Genomic DNA, 19,455 nt, shown 5'->3' with positions numbered 1-19,455 from the left:
TTCTGTTCAGGAAAGCACAAAACAAAAGAATGATTACAGCCTCATATACTCAGTGTGCTTTCTTTTTTGACTATCCTGATCTACCCTGAAGATTTTTCTCCACCTGATCTGATGACTCATATTATTTTTCCCTCTTAATGTTAAAAATTCAAGCTGTTTCTAATTTATCATAGTTATCTACCAACTATCATTAAACTAAAATTAAATACCTCTGCCCTTCAGATGTTTTTTTCTTATTTGAGTTTAATCTTAGAGAATTATTAGCTTTTATCATGACAATTTTAAAAATTAATTTTTATACTTTGTGTTTCCCCCACAGACACTCAAAAAATTTCCCCCTTTTTTAACATAGAAAACAATTAAGAAAACACGCCAAAAAGCTGATTGTGATTCTTACTGATAGATAGGTACTTCATTTTTAAAATAATTTAAATGGAATCTAAAAAGGATTTAAAATGAGAAACAATTTTTTCAAGTGAGAAAATACATGTTCAGTACCTGAACAACTGGATAGAGATTGACAATAATGTAAAAGATTTGAAGGATAAAGTCACTTCACTTGAAAAGTTTGCAGTGAATGAATGTTTTTGCACGTTCAGATTATCACAAAAATTATTTCAAATTTTTCTGTGCTATATATTTTTGAAAAGAGCAGTATTTATTATCAGACAATAATTGATTTTTTGAATCTGTGATTCTTTAGACCTTTACAGTGATCTTGATAACTGTTCTGACCAAGGAATTGTGAACTATGGTGTTTCTGTGACAACTCTGAATGAAGTATTTCTGCAACTAGAAGGAAAGGCAACTGATGAATCAGGTAAAACAAAAAGAATTTCGGTGTCCTCTAGACAAATCAGTAAGGGAGATATGTATAGTCTGTTATACATAAATTTCTTGCCAAAATTTTACCTACAGCATATACTATTTCTCAAATATGGGCATGTTGGGAAGTACCATAATTGTTTTAGAGCTTGATCTAAGCAAATTTTAAGACAGGTAATTGTCTCTGGTGACATTCTGTCTCTTGCTTGAACGACTTGCTTTTGTTCTAAATATCTTCCTTTGACACACAATGTTCCCTTCACTTTTAGGGCTGTCATCCAGTGTCCCAGTCCCCCTCTGCTTCACAGCTGTCATGTCATAAAAAATCTAGTTTTGATAGCAGATATTTCAACATTAAAGCTGTCAAGGACATTTGAATTTTAATGTGGGATATAAAGTAACAACTTAACAGGAGGAATCACTAATTGTACTTTAGACATCAGCGACAGAAGAGAGTCATGAGGATTTACCTGGGGAAAGAAGAATCATTTCATTATCCTTTTAAAAATCATTTAATAGCAAAATTAGTTTTACTATTAAATATTTAATTTTTACTAAATTAATTTTTTAATTAAATTTTTTATTAATAATAAAAATTATTAATATTAAAAATATTTTTAAAAGTCAACATTTATCACCCTCTAAGATTTGCAAAGTGTTCTGTATATGTGATCTCATTTTTTTCTTCACAAAGGCCCTGGGAATTAGAATTATCTTCGTTTTACAAGTGAGAAAGTTGAGTCAGAGAGACTCACTGTTATGTTCTCATTATTATTAAATGTCTGAAGCAGGATTTGAATTTTGGTCTTTATGACACTAGGTTGAGCCCTTTATACCCCTTATAGATGTTACCTAACTCCCACTGCCACAGTTATGTCAGTCTAACTCTAATCATTATATTGCTTTTTGAAATCAATCAATTAATCCATCAGCGTTATTTAATTAGTAACAAGGTATCATCAGCTATGCTAGGTGCTGGGATACAAATCCAAGCATGAAATGTCCCCTGCCCTCAAAGATCACACATTGTACTGGGTGACAGAACATGTTAACAGATGATTAAGTAGAGAGCACATACATCTAACACCGAGAGCAGCTGCATGCAGGCCCACAGAAGTGGGGGCAATGTGCCACTGCTTGTCATTATAAGGGAACCTAGGCATGCAGTTTGGACTGAATCTAATCTTAAGCTCTCTATTTTCACTGTCTTTATCTCATTAAATCTTCTTTCCTGGCATCCTTGGACTGGTTTTACTTATAGTAAATTAGATTATGGATCTAGGACCATAGATGTTGGGTCACCTCAAGAAGGAGGAACTCCGTGTACAATATAAATTATGTATGAGGTAGGTAACTGATTACTATAGACAGAAAGGATAGTAAATACAGGATACTTAGAAGTATTCTTTTGACAAGAAACAAAACATGATTCAATGACTTATAACTACTGCTAAAAATGGCAAGGAGGATGATACTTAAGCCACATCAGAACATAAAGCAGTTTGTAGGACTGCTAATTAGTGATTTTACATTTCATCTCAGGTTGATACTGTTAGAATAACTGCCAGTTCTTATCTGCTGGTAAAACAGTCAGATTTATAAGGATCAATCTTCTTAGTGGATGCACTCTTAGATTCAGAAGATACCCCCCTACTGTCAGTGACTACAGCTCTGATGTTACACTCAAAAACCTCCAGATCCTTCTAACTCACAAAATCATCTGTGAGCCTGTACACAAACCCATTTTAAGGTCACTGCTGAGTCACCTACTCAGGAAAGGAAACACAAAATGGATTAAGTGCAATTACGGTTTCAGATACAAGCTAACTCCATGGAGTCTCATTGTCTTAGTTGTTTGGTCATTGCATCCATGATACTGGAGTGGAAAAAGTCCAGCCCCTCTCTAAAAGTCCTGAAGTTATGAGATATATCTAGAATCAAAACCAAAGAGGATAAGATGGAAATTGTCTCTTTTTCTGACACCATATCCACCCCCTGTCACAGTGGATGAGGAAGATCAAGGGATAATTCAAGAATGCCATTCAGAAAACACCAAGTCCTCTAAGTTCTGGGCCACTGCATGGCTAGAAGCACATCTCAAATTTCTGATATAGTTCACCAGAACCAGGAAGGACTATGTTGATGTTAGTCTTGATTACATGCAAAATATGTACAAAGGTATTTCAGAAAGCAGTAACAACTACAAGAATCGGGAAACACTTCTGAAGGGAATTCTTTGTTCCAAGAAGCAAGGTAAGAGTAAAGAGCATTGCAGACATTGAGGACAGCTTTTGAAATGGCACAAATACATTTGTTTTATTTGCACAAAATCTTTTTAATTTAAAGTAATCCAAATTATCCACTTTATATCTAACTTTGCTCTCTGTCTCTTGTTTATTCATAAATCGTTCATCTATCCACAAATCTGAGAAGCTATGTGTTCCGTATTTTAATTTTCTTGTAATATTTCTCTTTATATCTAGATCATGTATCCATTTTGACCTTATCTTGGTAAATGATGTAAGATATTGACCTATACCCAGTTTCTGTAATACTGCTTTCTAGTTTTCCTGACAATTTTCTTTTACCCATGAATGGTTTACCAAATGAATGAATTTTTACCCAAATTTTAAGTCTTTAAAAAAATTTTAAATTAAATTTACTTATTTTCAGTTTTCAACAAATTTTTGAATTTCAAATTTTCTCCCTATCTCCCCCTAACTCCACCCCAGGACAGCGTATATTCTGATTGTCCTTTCCTCCAACCTACTCTTCCTTCTATCACCCCCCCAACACTTTTGTGAAGGAGAGCAATGTGTAATCAACCTGGAAAGATAGTCTAGAGTTAGACTGTTAATGACTTTAAATATAAAGTATTTTATATACCAGTCAATAGAAAGCCACAGAAGACCGTTGAGCTAGAGAGTAGTCAGACCTGTACTTTAGGGATAACAGTTTCTTAACTCTATCTAGCGTCAGGTCCAGGTAAGAGTTAAGGAGGGTCTGAATTATTATAGATTCTTCAAACTTGAGAACTGCAATGGGCATCAGCAGCTAGTTTGTCCAACTCATACATGAAAAGATTCTCTACTCAGACATATTCTACCCATGGTTGTCTAGCCTCAGCTTGAAGATTTCAGAGGAAGAAGACAGCACTCCTTCTGTAGAGTTAATTCCAATTTTGGAAAGTTCTAATTCTTAGATACACAGAGCATCCTTTAAGCACATACAAAGTGCCAGGTTCTGTACTAAGTGCCAGGATACAAATACCATCAAGGTAGTTTCCACCATCATGGAGACTATATTTTAATGGGGGAAAATAACTCATAAAGGGGAGCTGGAAAATGGAAGGTAGGACAGTATGGTGTGCAGATGTCCAAGAAATGAGGTGGAGAATGAGATCCATCAAGATAAAGGGAATGCTAATCAGTATTAGTGAGAAATAGATGGTCTCAATGTTCTAACTGGGATGAGGTAGAGATGAGGTAGTTCAAATGGAGAAAATATATCATGGAAATTCCCAGAAACAAAACTTCTTAAGAAGTTTTTCTTGCCATTAAATTAAAATTTACCTCTTTGTAGCTTTAAACTATTGCTCCTGGTTCTGTCCTCTAGGGCCAAACAGAACAATTCCAGTCCTTCCTTCATATGATTGCCATTCAAATCCTTAAACTATCCTTGACTATCATGTCCCCCTCCTAGTGCTCCTCAGTATTCTCATCTCTTGGCTTAACATGCACTATTTTTTTCCAACTGATCTTTGTGTGCAGTGGATTAAAATTCCTTCATCATCTTGATCACCTTAGACTGTTTTCCAGTTTATCAATGTCCTTCTTAAACTGTGGCACTCAGAACTAAATACAATACCCCAGATGAAGTCTGATGAGGGAAGAATACAATGGAATTACTGCCTCCCTATTCCCAGAATTCATGACTCAGTACAGCTGAAAATTGCATTCTTTTTTTTTTTTTGGCTTCCATATTACACCACTGACTCATCTTGAATTTGTAATCTACTAAAATCTTAAGATATTTTTTTCAGAACAACCGCTGTCTAAGCATCCCTCCCCCACCTTATACTAGTGAAGTTAATTTGTTTGCCCAATTTAAATACTTTAATTTTTAAATTAAATTTATTCCTATTGAATTTCATTTTATTTGATTCATCCCAATGATCTAGCCTGCCCATATACTTTTGAATCCTGATTTTGTCATCTAGTATGTTAGCGGTCCCTCTCCACTTTGTATCATCAGCAAATCTAATGAGCATGCCATCTATGCTTTTATTCAAGTTATTGATAAAATATTTAAAAACATAGGGCTATTCAAAGATTACTGACATAATCCACTAAAGAGCTCCTGTCATGTTAATACTGATCCATTAATAAATAAATACACTTTGAGTCCAGCCATTCCATTAGTTAATTCGTATGATCATATTATCATCTAATCAGTATCTCCCCATCTTCTCTTCAAGAATAATGTGAGATACATTATCTAAAGCTTTGCTAAAAATCTAAGTAATCTGTATCCAAAGTATTCTTTTCTTCTACTAGTTTAATAATCTTGTCAGAAAAGAAAATGAAGGTATCCTGAAATGACTTGGTCTTGATGCAGCAATGCTGAACCTTTGTAATCACTATTTCTCTTTCAGGTTTTTCTTCTTAATGATCCTTTCTAAAAATTTCCCCAGAATCACAGTTAAATCCTGTTCCTTTCATTTATTTGAAAATGGGGACATTTGCCCTTCTCCCATTTTTCATTATCTTTCAAATAGCACTGAAAGTGACTCAGTGATCATATCTGCCAATTCTTTCAGGACCTATGATGTTATTCATCTGGGCCAGATAACTTGAATTCAACTTGAGTAGCTTACTTCTCTTGGGTAACAACTCTTTGTCATGTTTTGTTTGTCATATTTTGTCATTTCCAGTGTCAAGGTTATTCTCCTGTGAAGAGGAAAAGGAAACTAAATAAAAATTGAGAAACTCTGCATTTTCTCTCAAATAATGAAAGATAGATATCCCATCTACCCTAAGTAAATTTGTACTTCTATGGTCTTTTTTTTCTCCTCCCATGATAGCTATACAAGAAAGTCAACTAAACAACAAAATTTGACAGCCTAAACCCATTCTAAGTTGCAGAAGAGACATATGCCAGCAGGGTCAAGTCATCCCCACCACCTCAACCATTCCTTAGAACCTGGGGAAGATAGACCAGGACCAGTAGCTCAAGAGCTCCAGGAAGAGCAACACTGCCTACATCAGTGGTCTTGGTTCCAGCCTGGCCCTCAAAGCCATAAGCAAGACAAGGCCCTTTATGAGAAAGGGACCTACTCTCCCATCACCACCAGAACCAACTGCCGGTGATAGACCAATTGCTGCTGATAGATAGATAGATCCATAGGAAAAGTATTACTTCTCTTCCATCACCCTGATGACTGAAACTTGCTGACAACCTGGTCCCTATGGCCATCATTCAAGGAAGCAGTTCTTGAGAACATTTAACCTGTCAATTGCTTATAAAGGTGTTGCACAGCTTCTATCTCCTCAGTAGCTACAACTACTGAAGAACTGGAAAAGAAATCAGATTCTCATCCCAGAATACATGGCACGAGGTGCCAGAGTTTGGTGTATTTTTGTTCTATGTCAGATGCAGATATGGTTTAATCAACGGAAGGATATATTACCATCTGTTTTGCTGCTAAACCCTAATCACCATGGGGTCTTTCCTTCTGACTTGCAGCTCTTACGTGCATTGTTTCTCTTTATTAGTAAATGATTTCCTTCAGATTGGAGAAATGCTTTTCTTTTGGTATCCCCAACACTTAGCAAAGTGTTTATAACCTCATTCATTATTTTGATACTATTTTTATAGGACTCCTTATTCGTTCTGTTACCTGGCTTTGCTTTTATCTTCTGTGTATTTCTTTTTAAAATTTAAGTTAATTGGTGAGTTTCTTGTGCATCTGCTTAAGTCTTTTTAAACAAATCCCATTTTCTTCTTCATTGGAATTGTTTCCCCTTTGTCTTCAGAATTATATTTCAGAGCAGCTTCCTCCTGGGTCCTTTCTCCTGAACCATTTGAATACCTGGGATCCTATCTGGTTTCCTTTAAGTCCCAACTAAACTCCAACTTTCTATAGGAAGCCTTTGCTAATCTTTAATTCTAGTGTCTTTCTAATGTTGATTATCTTCAGTTTTTCTTCTATTGAACTCATTTGTACATAGTCATTTGGATGTTTTCCTCCCATTAGACTGTGAGCTTTTTGACAGAAAGGACTGTTTTGTGCCTTGTTATTTATTTATTTATTTATTGCGTCTCTAGCATTTTGCAGAACATCTGGTAAATAGTAAGTGCTTAACTGTTTTACCTATATTTCTTTCTTTACAAATCTGCTTCTCAAAATCTATAATTCAGCATTCTATTATGTCCAAATTTCCTCTCCAACCATTAGCATGGCAGTGTGAGTAGAAGGAAGAGGACAATTCTGAGAAATAATGTGTTGACAGAGTAGACAAGACAGTAACTTAAAAATGCTGATCCTATAAGTCTGAAAGGATAAATAGTTTTCCAAAATATTTGCTTAATAGGCGTACTGACTTTAAAATCTGTAAGGGAGATGAGATATAATATAAGCCAGTCTACTCTGTTTTACACATAACTAAACTGAGATTCAGAGAAATTAAAATGTTTTGTTCCTGGTTGTTTAGTGTATAAGAGATGGAGCCAGAATTCAAACCAATGTCTTCTAACTCCAGTATCCAAATCTAGTGTTCTTTGCTACTGAGCTACAGGTCTATTTGAGAAGTAGTCTGTTAGTCAGAATTGAGCTTCCCAAATGAAATTTATGTGCACATAAAATATCTGGAAAGAATCTTTAGCATCATTTATTTCTTCTTCTTTCAAATACTATGAATCCTTTAAACAGTTTGAACATTTCTAAAGAAGTACCTGAAGTACACTTAAAATTGAGATAGTAACATTATAAGGAGCTCTAGATTGAGAATTTTCCTTCTGTCAATATTGATCAGCACCTTCTCAGAAACTCAGATAGTCTTAGAGAGTTGCCTAGAACACCAAGAAGCAAAGTGGTCACCCAGTAAGTATGAATCATAGAAAAGACCTGAACCTAGTCTTCTAACTCTGAGGCAAGTTTTCTGCCAACTACACTTTGTTGTCTCTCTTTTATTTGTAACTAAGATAGCTTTTTTCAATGACTTATTTTGTATTGTGGCTTCCTTGATGTATCCATAGATTTTGACATGAGGGGACAGGAGCAAACAGAAATGACAAGAGATGCAGGGTATTTTGTTGAATTGGAACAAGCCCTCTCTTCAGTTCCTGAAATGATCAGTGGAATGGCTCTGTGGAGGAAGCAGGTCTGTGCAATAGCAAGGGTTCGTCTGTTAAAGTTAAAGCATGAGAAAAAAGCTTTCCTGTGCTTGTGAGTATCAAAGGACTTCACATTTTTTTGGCATGTATATTTATTTTTTTTAAAAAAGCATTTTTATTTAAAGTTTTGAGTTCCAAATTCTATCCCCGCTCCCTTATCCTCCTTCCTCTCCCTTGTCCCTGAGACAATAAGCAATCAAATATAGGTTATGCATCTGCAACTATGTAAATCATTTCCATATTAGTCATTCTGTACAAGAAGACTCAAATGAAAGAAAAAAAAAGAAAGTGAAAAAAAGCATGCTTCGGTCTGTATTCAATCAATATCAGTTCATTTTCTGGAGGCAGATAGCATACTTTATCATGAGTCCCTTGGGATTGTCCTGGATTGTTGCATTGCTGAGAATAGCTAAGTCATTCACGATTCTTCATTGAACAATATTGCTGTTACTGCGTATGATGTTCTCTTGGTATAAATTGTGTTTTTTGTAACTATTACTAAGGCTTGTCATGGTGGAAGGATGATACATGGGAAAAAGAACTGCCTTCAGAGATAGGAAGACCTGGGTAAAAGTCTCACTTCTGATACAAACTGGCTATGTGATGTTGGGCAGGTCACTTCTCATTGCTGCAGGCATCTCTCTAACTATAATCTGGCAAATACATTTAAAACAGATTCAAACACAAATGGAAGGAAAATCATAAAGGAATTTCTACAACTCTATCTGTCTTTCAATTTCTTTTTATTATCTATAATCTTTTTTAAAAAATCAAACAATATATCAAAAAAGACCATTTTTACACATGCAACAGAACACTAAATGGAGTTTATATGAACCTCCATTTCATATTGATTTTTTGAAAAAATAGATATAATAGATTCTATCCATAAAAACATTTTTCTCTACACTTTCTGTTCATCATCTCTGTTTGTTCACAGATCTACTGAAAACGTGGTTATCAGGTCAGTGAGCTACTTCAATGTGCCAGGCTACGTGCTAAGTTCTGGGAATACAAAGAAGGGCAAAAACAAAATAAAACTAAAAACAGTCACTGCTTTTAAGGAGGTCACAGAGTAGTGGTTGCTGCACTGATCAGAGCTCTAAGGTCTTTCAAAGTTTTTGTTTTTTTTTTTTACCATGTTGCTCTCCTTTTTATAAACTGTTCTCATAATTCTACTCATTTTGTTCTGTCCGTGCATGCTTTACCCAGGGTTCTCTAAAATCATCTCTTTTAAAATTTCTTATGCTATAATAATATTCCATTACATTCATATATCACAATATGTTCACATTCCTCAACTGCCTAAGAGGCAATTTAAGAAATTTCTAGATACCAGTTGTTTTGTTTTGTTTTGCTTTTCTCTTCTACTCTCCTGTCTTTTTTTTTCCTTTTTCCTTCCTTTCTTTTTTTCCTCTTTTTTCCCCCTTCTGTTCTCATTTCTCTAGTCTTCTTTACCCTCTTAATCCTGCCTTCAGGATTGGGAAATTTGTTTTTCTTGTGACTATGTTTCTACTCCCTCCCTGATATTATTCTCCTCTTAACCTCCTCTCCCCAACCTATTTTATTTTCTTCTACCAAACTGTGTGGAATTCTCCTTTGTTTCTGACAAGAGAGGCAACTTCTCAAAATGAAAGGCAGAATTTATTGTTTTAATTTATTCTCTAGGATTCAAGTAGTAGAACACATATTATATGCAAAAAGTAATAATTTTGCTTCCTTCATTGCTTATTTCTTCAATTTCTTTAAAAAATCTTATTAATATAACAAGTAGTTAAAAAACTGAATCAACCTGCAATGATGATAATTGATATTCTTGCTTTATGCTTAATTTTATTGAAAAGAGCTATAGTACTTCATTATATGTTAAGTTCACTATTTGCTTCAGATAGATACTATTTTCTATTGGAGGGAAAAGTCCATTTGTTCTTATAATTTTAATATTTTTAACAGAAATGGGTATTGTATTTTTGTCAAAAACCTTTTCTGTATGTATTGATGCAACGAGATTTTTGTTATTTCTAGTATATTATGATCTATCATGTTTATAATTTTCCTAATACTGAACCAACCCTGAATTCCTAATTTGAATCCAACCTGGTCATACTATGTTCTCTATTTGATATACTGCTGTAGATGCTTTACTAATATAATTTATTTTTTTCTTGAATATTTATTAGGGATATTGGTTTATAATTTCTTTTTCTGTTTCTTCTCTCCCTGGTTTAAGTATCAAGATTATATTTGTAGCATATAAGGAACTGAGTTGCATTTCTTCCTTTCCTACTTTTAAAAACAGCTTATGTTGCTCAAAGACTACATGCTGTTTTTCTTTATTATTTCCCAGAGCACCCAGCACAATGCATTATACATAGGAAGCACTTGAGAAATGTTGATGGAACAAATGAATAATGAATCCTAGAACCTCAATGCCCAACCCTATCCCTTTCCTTGGGTATCTGGAGGCCAAACTACTTATTAGCCAGGGGAGGGGAGGGGTCCCAATAAGTTTCAGAGTTAGATGTTGTTGTTCAGTTGTGTCCAACTCTTCCTGACCCCAAAGGGGTTTTCTTGGCAAAGACACTGGAATGGTTTGCTCTTTTCTTCTCTAGTGGACAACTTTTTGTCAGAGGTGGATACTGCCTGTCCAAAAGTAGTCTGCTCAGCCCCTTATGTTTAACATGCTTGATGCTGGCCTCACTCTCTCCTGTTACCTTTTACCCATGACAGAGTTCTCAAATCTCTTTTATTTGCCATTAACTTTAGTCTTGAGTGTCTGCGTTACTCCCATTTTGGGGGGCCTCATGATGAACGCCATCATTATATTTAGCTACTTAACAACAGATTAACTTTAGCATAGAAAGATTTACTTAAAAAATATGACAAGAAAGAAGTGCAATTTTTTTTTTTGCCAGCATCTCAGGGACATAATCACGAGTATACTCAAATTGTACAGTGGGTGATTGTGATCACAGTTTAGTTCAGTTCCAATATAACATTAGTCCTACCAAGTTTAACTCCAAAACTGGGTATTTAGGAGTTAATACTGGGTAACTGTGACATCTGATCTGAATTCCTGGACTCCCAGGTCCTCATAACCTGCACTCTTGAACCATTTTGGAGATTCTCTTCCCTGTACCTGGAATGGAAAAAAAAATAATGAAAAGGCCAAAGGTCTAGGACTATTTCTTGGGGTTACATGGCCTAAGAGGCAAAGGAAGAAGGCAATTCTCAGATTCTCCCCCTTTACCACATTGCATGAATGAAGACATTCACCCTCAGATGGGAATGCCACCAAAAACCACCTGTTTTTCTAAGTCACCTATCTGCTTTAAAGACACTGACCATTTTGGGTACACCGACAATGGAATAAGACTGCTCTTATCCATGTGGAAGGTCAATGCTGACTATCCACAAATATGCCAGGTCTCCCATCTTTTGGAACCAGGTCCCTATCCTCATCCACGTGGATGACACCATCATAGGTAGTTTAAGCATGTGTAAAATCTTCATTATATATGTACTACTAGATTATGAATTCAAAAATCTTCAGAGGCTCCTCAGTATAGGTTTTGTTCTTGTTTTTGTTTTTATATTGCCACTATAACATCTGACTCTGTCTATAACATTTGACTCTGTTCTGTTGTTTCCCCTGGGAATGGACTCTGACATGGCCCCATGTTTCTATTTCACAAAGGAACTGCCCCACCAGACTAGGTGGGGATCTGACATTCTATTGGAACAAGTCAAAGTTCCTTTGTGTCTTTTTACCTTCCTTCTACATATACAATTAACTGATCTACCATTTTAAAGAATACAATAATGATTATGGAATAGGGATAGGGACAGGGTCTGTGATTTCCCTGGTAGTGGGAATTCTATGGTAAGGAAACTCCCTCTATTAATTTAGGTTGGTGACTTCTCTGTTTTATAGAATTAGAAGTAGCCTAAAGTATTGGGAGGTTAAATGACTTACTCATTGTCACATAGCCAGTATGAGTCAGAAGTCGAACTTGAATCCATGTTGGTCAGGCTCCAGAATCAACTCACTATTTACTCCTCCATGCCTCCTCTCTTGGTGATTGTGATTATTATTAAATATGTTGGATGAACTCATATGCTTATCAATTTTTCTTATATCAGCATGTCTACTAATTTTAAAATAATTTGCCCACTTGAATGATTGTTTCTAAATGGAGCATGATTAAATGTCACAAACAAATTGTCAATTTTTTTTTCCTATTTCTTTTCTATTTAGATTATTGGTGTTTGGAATTGGTTATTTCCCTTTCATTATGGAAAACATACTGTATAGAATATTTCGTCAAACCAATTCTTGGGGAATTTCTCCTAACATGTATTTCCTTTCTCCTGGACAACATCCACATACGCCTCTTACTAGCTTGTTGGTAGTCAATAACACAGGTAAAAAAAATATATCTATATCTATATCTACATTTATAAATATATTATATATATGCATATGTAGGTAATTGACATCTATCCTTCCATTTAATTTATTCTTAAGAAATAATAACTAAGAAAATGAAAATATTCAGCCTCATTCAGCATGCATAAGATATCACTGATGAGGCAAAGGAAAAATTGCCCATTTAACTTTTGTGCTGGGATAGGAAGGGGGAGGTTAACATGCAATGGATCTGGGTTATGATAAATTATATTTTTATATTTCCCTTGGGTCAAATCCCAAGAAACCCAAGAAATTCTCTTCTTCTGACAGATACATAGACAAGGTCTGATATTAAAGGCAATCATGCAAGTTGTAATATATGAGAATAATGGTTTATTAGGAAAGATGCCTTATTATATTATGTAAATGAATGATAGCACGCCCAAATTCTATAGGCTTTCCCCAATGCCACTTTCAAGAGCAACATAAGAGTCTCCTCAAGCTTACAACCTGTGTTATACTATACACTGCATCTGCTTCACAATCTGTAATGCTTCTTTCAACATGATAATTGGTTTCTACAGCTGTTTCTATAGTACTCTGTTCTGCTGTTCTCAGCTAAATTCTCCTTCTTGGCATCATCTCTTCTGTCCATTAGTGGGACCTACCACTCACTCTCTTTGTCCATCTGGTATAAATAAGAGGAGTCTAGGATTTTCTCTCCCAGTATGGTAGGAAGGTTCTACCTATTGTAACTTTCTCTACGAATCTCATAACTTTAGCAACAAGGTGTTAGATTGGGTATTATCTTTTTTCATAGATTTTCTCATCTACCCATTAGAGAACCATCAATTGACATTCCTTTCAGTTTCTGCATGCACTGTAAGATTTACTCAGAATCATGTTCTTTGGGTTTCCCTTCACAAAATTACCTCTACTTTTTTCCTTGTAGTTTATTGCTTCCCATTCCACATGCAATTATTACAAAGTCTCAGATGCAAACCTGGGACCATAAAGTTGGCTTTAAAAATATTTTGATAATTGTATTTCAATATAGTTGGTCTCTTTTGTAATCTTTGTAATATTTTATGCATTTAAAAACATTATTCTGAAAAAAGACTATAAAGGCTTTGAGAAACTGCCAAAGTAATTCATGATACAAAAAACGATCAATAGCTGTTGCTCTAAAGTGACTTAAATTCCATTTTAATATCTCTTCTAATCCTTGAGATCAGAGATATCCAACCCCAAATGAACAATGTCTTATCTCTGCTGTTAAGCAAATACTTTGATAAGGGATAATAAGACACTGAATGTTTCCCAACTCATTTTCTCAACTCGTTGGATAGGATTATTAAATCACATTTGGAAAGGCTGTCTCTAGGCAGCAATCAAAACATACATGCCTTTGGCATAATTCTCCAAAATTGGTTAGGGTTGGGGGTAATGACAGACTTTGAGAGAACAGCAGCCTTCCAGGAAAGTGTGGGTGGCAGGAAGACAAGCTCAACTGAACCAGTTGAGAAAACAAATTTACTATGATCTGGGGAAAATGACAGGTCTTAGTAGAAAAAAGTGGAATTAAAGTCTTCACTAAGATTTTCAGATAATGGAAAATAAATAATGATAAAACCCAGAGAAGTACAGTGTACAAAGGACGTTTTGACAGCTATGTTCCGCTGAACCTTCAACTGACCAATTAATAGGACAGAAAGATGTTTAAAAGCAAGTTAGATAAATGCTATTCATTTACAGCAATAGAACATTCCTGGATCACAAATTCTTTTCTACATCCGTTATTGAAATTTCATTAATAACTAGTCTCTGGAAAAATAACATAAACCATGAGAATGAAATGTTTATTTGTACAAGGATTACCATGTTCACAAGTAAACCTTTTTATATTCTAGGATATTTGATATTTCTACATACAGTGGGTTGATCTTATCCACTTAAATTGTGATGAGTGTTAAAATAAAACTATCTTTTTTGGTACTTTTTCTGTGATTGAATCCTATCTTCTATTATTCCCTACACATTAGGATCAAGCCTTGAAGATTTTGTACGTTCTTTGAGGCGTCAGAATATTGTTTTGGAAGTAGCTAACTTTAGGAATAAAAATGGAATAGAAGATCCATCATATAATGGAGCCATTATAATCTCTGGCAAACAAAAGGTATGTTCTCTATTCCTTTATGTGTGTGTTTCAGTGTGTGTGTGTGTGTGTGTGTGTGTGTGTGTGTGTGTGTGTGTGTGTGTGTGTGTTTCAGTGTGCATGTATTTAACTAAGGGATTTAACACTCCATTTCATAAAAATAGCAGCATGGCAATTCATCTAACTTTACTTTATTAACACAAGCACCTTCATCCTTTTTTAAAGACAACATGATATTCTGCAAATTAAACAAAAAACAGCTTTGTGAGACACTCTTGTCCATGACCATAACAATCATTACCACCTCTAAAAATCCAACCCATCATCCACTTCCCACAGGGAGGGGGCCTTGACCAAAGCAATGTTAGGGATGTAAGCAAAGGCGATGCGTAGAGTGTATATTATGGGATTGTTTTGGTAAGCTGTGAAGGCCTGACAGCAATACTGACATACTAGCAAACTGGGCTATGAAGATACCGTTTATTGGATTAGCATCTCAGTTAGTGTGATGAAACTGATCCTAGGAGTTAAAGAAATCAGTCTGGATGGTCTAGGGTTACAAGTTGACCTTACACAAAACCAGTTCAATGATCAGAGTGACATGAAGGATAGCTGGCAGAGAGGGTACTTTGTATTCTGTTACAGGAAGGAACAAAAATCAGAAGTACCCATACCCCACATGCTGGAAATACTTCTGTACAGTTGGCGTTTATCACTATGCTTGAAATAAACTGAAGACATGATTGTTTCTGTCTTATGCCAGTACCTCGCAATAACAAAATTAGAAAGAGATACTATAGGCAGAAACTTCAGGGTTTTTTGTTGTTGTTGTTGATGCCAGCTTCAAGTCATAGAACAATGTCTTACTGACAATAACACTAGCTAATGTTTCTATCAGAGAAGTTAGGTGGCCCAGGGAATAGAGTGCCTGACGTGGAATAAGGAAGACTTGAGTTCAAATCTGGCCTCAGACACTTACTAGCCACATGACCTTGGTCATTTAACCCTATTAGCCTCAGTTTTCTCATCTGTAAAATGAGCTGGAGAAGAAAATGACCAACCATTCTAGTCTTTTTGCCAAGAAATCTCCAAAAGGGGTTGTGAAGAGTTAGACTTGACTAAAACGATAGAACCACAGAAATAATGACATATATCGTGCTTACTATAGGCCAGGCACTGTACCAGGCACTTTTCAACTATTTTCTCATCTGATTCTCACCACAACATTAGGACGTGGGTGATACTATTACTCTAATTTTGCAGATGAAGCTAGCAGTGATGAGCTGGAGGTGAACTGGGTCTTCCTGACTCCAGGCCAATGAAGCACGGGATAATCATAGGAAATAATTTCATTCCTAAGCTTAACCTATCAATCAATTAATCAATTGATAAAACATTTATTAAGAAGAGCCTACTATGTACTGGACACAGTGCTAAGTGATGGGGATTCAAAAAGAAGCAAAAAAAACAGTCCCTTTCCTCAAGCATTTTTCAATCTAATGAGGGAAACAATGTGTAAATACACACACACACACACACAGAGAGAGCAAACTGAATACAGGATAAACAGGAAATAATTAAAAGAGGGAAAGCACTGAAATTGAGAGGCAAGGGAAGGCTTTCCATAAAAGATGGGATTTTAGTCGGGGTTTGAAAAAAGCCAGGGAGTTCGGTAGTTAGAATGGAAGAAGGAGAACATTGCAGGCACGAGAGATAACCAGTGAAAATGTCTAGAGCTGAGAGTTGGGATGTCTTGGTCTTGGAACACCAAGGAGGCCAATATCATTGGATCAAAGAGTATATGGCAAGGAGTAAGGGCCTTGAATGCCAAACAGAGAATTTTTTATTTTCTCCTGGAGGCAATAGGAAGTCACTGAAGTTTATTGAGTAGGTGTGGTGACATGGTCAGACCTCTGAAAATAACTTTAGTTGATGAATTGAGATTGGATTAGGCAGACCCACCAGCAGCCTATTGTAGTAGACGAAAGAGAAGAAATTTAGGAGCTACTGCAATTTGAAGGAAGGAAAGCTGGAGAATATGGGGTAATTTAAAATCTTTACTTAACACAAGAAGTTATATCAACTAATGAAGTATGTAACCAAAATAAAACTGATGTCTCAGATGATGTTGAAAAGGAGATGAATATACTTTGTCTGGAATTTCAAAATACTATTAATGATAATTTATCAGTAGACCCAATTATACCAGAACAGAATAATTTATTTAAAGCTACCATTTATTGTAGGCATTATGCATTCTCCCACAACATTTTTTTTTCTCCCACAACATTTGATAAAAAGTATAAAAATACACCCAGAACTGGGTACAGTAGGATTTATGGTGGTCATTGCTATGGTAAGAATTGTAGGATGAAAGATGGAACTGTCAAACTATACTCCTTAAGAATGAAGATTAAATATCACCATGATAGAAGTGACTTGAGAGATGTATATGTGCACCAAAAAAACTTATGAGTATAAAGAGGAAATCATTTATTTATTCAATAATTATTGAATAAATTATCCAAGTCTTTTGATATTTATACTGTCTTAATTATTGCAAAATTTTAGACTGAGTTCTTCATTCATAACTTTAAAATTATACTACTCATTTGTAAAAATAGACCAAAGTATAGTAAAAATGCTACATTATTTGATTTTTATGTGGAAAATTATTCTCTATTTAAAACATGAAGCCAACACAATAATATTCAAAATTGTTATAAAACAATATTTTTCAGGAAGAAAATTTTAGTCCATCATAGTTCTGTTTAGCCTCACTGTTATTATAATTCCTTAATAGACTTATGACTTAAATAGACCTATGACTTCTAAGTTAAAGGAGTGGAATCAAAGCTTCTTGTTAATTGCCTGATGTACACCGATGACATCAAAGTATAGGGTTCCACTGCAAAAACACATTAAACACTTTTTCCATTTCTTAGAATCTTTTCCCAATGATATACAAATGTCAGTTGTTCTCAATAAGTGTAAAAATCTTACTGTGTGCCAAAGAAAGGTAGAGATAGAACAAATATTCTCAGAAGAAGATAACATTTCACTCAACAATAGTAGAACCTGACAACAAATAGAACTGTTGGATTTGTTAAGTGTAAATCTAGATGAAGTATATGGGGCATCTAAGTTCCAAAAGCAGAATCAAAAAAGTCCTTTGTAAGTGAAATTCACATGAACTTAGCCAGTAATATGTTGATAAAGAGGAGCTGAACAAGTGGTGGTTTGATTTGTTTATGGAGATTAAAGGATTTATGTCCCTTAAAGACTGTGAACCTGGGGATAAATACAGTTCATGCAAGGATTGATAGAAAACATGTAATGTGCTGCTTCAGACTATAAATATTTAATACCTATCCTACAAGACATGACTTGGTGACTGGAGCCCTCCATCACAAAGTCAGTATCTTTCATTGACTAATAAATGGCAAATCTCCGTATTACAACTATAGACCCCAAAACTGCATAGAGAACTAAATTAATAAATTTTATGACAAAGGGAGCATCATCGCAGACATGTTTATTACCTGCAGTTGGCCAGACATAACATCAGTACAAAAAAGTTAGGGAAGTCATTTTAAATAGATGCTGCCACACCAAATACTCCCAACCTCCAAGCTCATAAATGAAAAGTATTCAAATTATAAGGAATTATAAGATAAAAATAAAAATTATGTGAAAATAGGATGACATATATATTATTTCTATCATCCTGTCTGTTACTGGGGTTAAATTGAGGATGTTTTTAGTGAATCTACAGAAGATGAGTTTATATTCTAATACTTTTGTCCAACTTCAGGTTTTTTTCTTCTACATGGACAATAGTCCATAGAAAACTAAATATAATATAATAGAAGCAGATGTGTTCCAGGGTTATTTCTAGCTTCACTCTGTCAAACAAAGTGGTACTTATATTTCTATAATAACAATTTTAATAATAACTTACATTAGCATAGCTTTATAAAACACCCTCTCTGCACAACTCTGAAACAGGTCGTATATATATATGAAGAAAACATTTTTAATATGTTTGAATTATGAATGAGTTGGACTTCAACCTTATTTCCCAAACTCAAAATATAAGAAAATGTTTTAATTTGTTAATACATATTGTTAATAGTAATAGTTACAACCATTGACATAAAATGTTAATTTTATCTGCTGAAGTATCTGTTTTGAAGTGCATGAAAATAAATCCTCTAAAACATCTTCTATATAATCATATACGTACATCTATATTGAGTTTAAAAAATACTAATTTTTTTCAATTTGTGTGTGCTTTAAGCAACGAAAAGAATATGAGAGTATTTAAAAGGTAAATTTGATATGACTAATTCTAAAATTGGTTTTTGTTAACATTACCTAACTTCTTCATATCAACCAAAATGAGTGGTATCTAGAAGAGCAAAAGCAATATGTGGTACTGGGTGGTAAATTAATTTGTAGGGATTGTCCATATTTATTAAGATAAATATGCCCAAAGTTAAATTTCTCACGTTTTGTTTATTCTAGATATTATCCCTCAGAGCTGCAGACAAATTTAAAGACAAAATTCTACTAAAACAATGGCAAATCAATTTGTAGAAATGACACTGTAAACATAAGGAACTGTTTTTTGCTCTTAGGACTTTTACTTCATTCAGAAAATGAGGTA

At 34.7% G+C, this 19,455-nt stretch overlaps 1 protein-coding gene across 3 annotated transcripts in view; it reads left to right on the top strand.

The window, feature by feature from the left end:
- Window positions 1–19,455, top strand: part of LOC140528062 (ATP-binding cassette sub-family A member 10-like) — a 156,365-nt gene that overhangs the window by 82,674 nt on the left and 54,236 nt on the right. For all 3 annotated transcript variants that reach the window (XM_072645535.1, XM_072645537.1, XM_072645536.1), the window contains 4 exons: window positions 704–820; window positions 8,083–8,272; window positions 12,479–12,645; window positions 14,674–14,807. In XM_072645535.1, the coding sequence (XP_072501636.1) occupies window positions 704–820; window positions 8,083–8,272; window positions 12,479–12,645; window positions 14,674–14,807 (608 nt within the window). The remainder of the gene's footprint in view (window positions 1–703; window positions 821–8,082; window positions 8,273–12,478; window positions 12,646–14,673; window positions 14,808–19,455) is intronic.

Source organism: Notamacropus eugenii, chromosome 2 (assembly GCF_028372415.1).
Source record: "Notamacropus eugenii isolate mMacEug1 chromosome 2, mMacEug1.pri_v2, whole genome shotgun sequence".
In the NCBI taxonomy this organism is placed as follows: domain Eukaryota; kingdom Metazoa; phylum Chordata; class Mammalia; order Diprotodontia; family Macropodidae; genus Notamacropus; species Notamacropus eugenii.
Note: the sequence above shows the minus strand (reverse complement) of the source record. Positions and strands in the feature narration are given on the sequence as shown.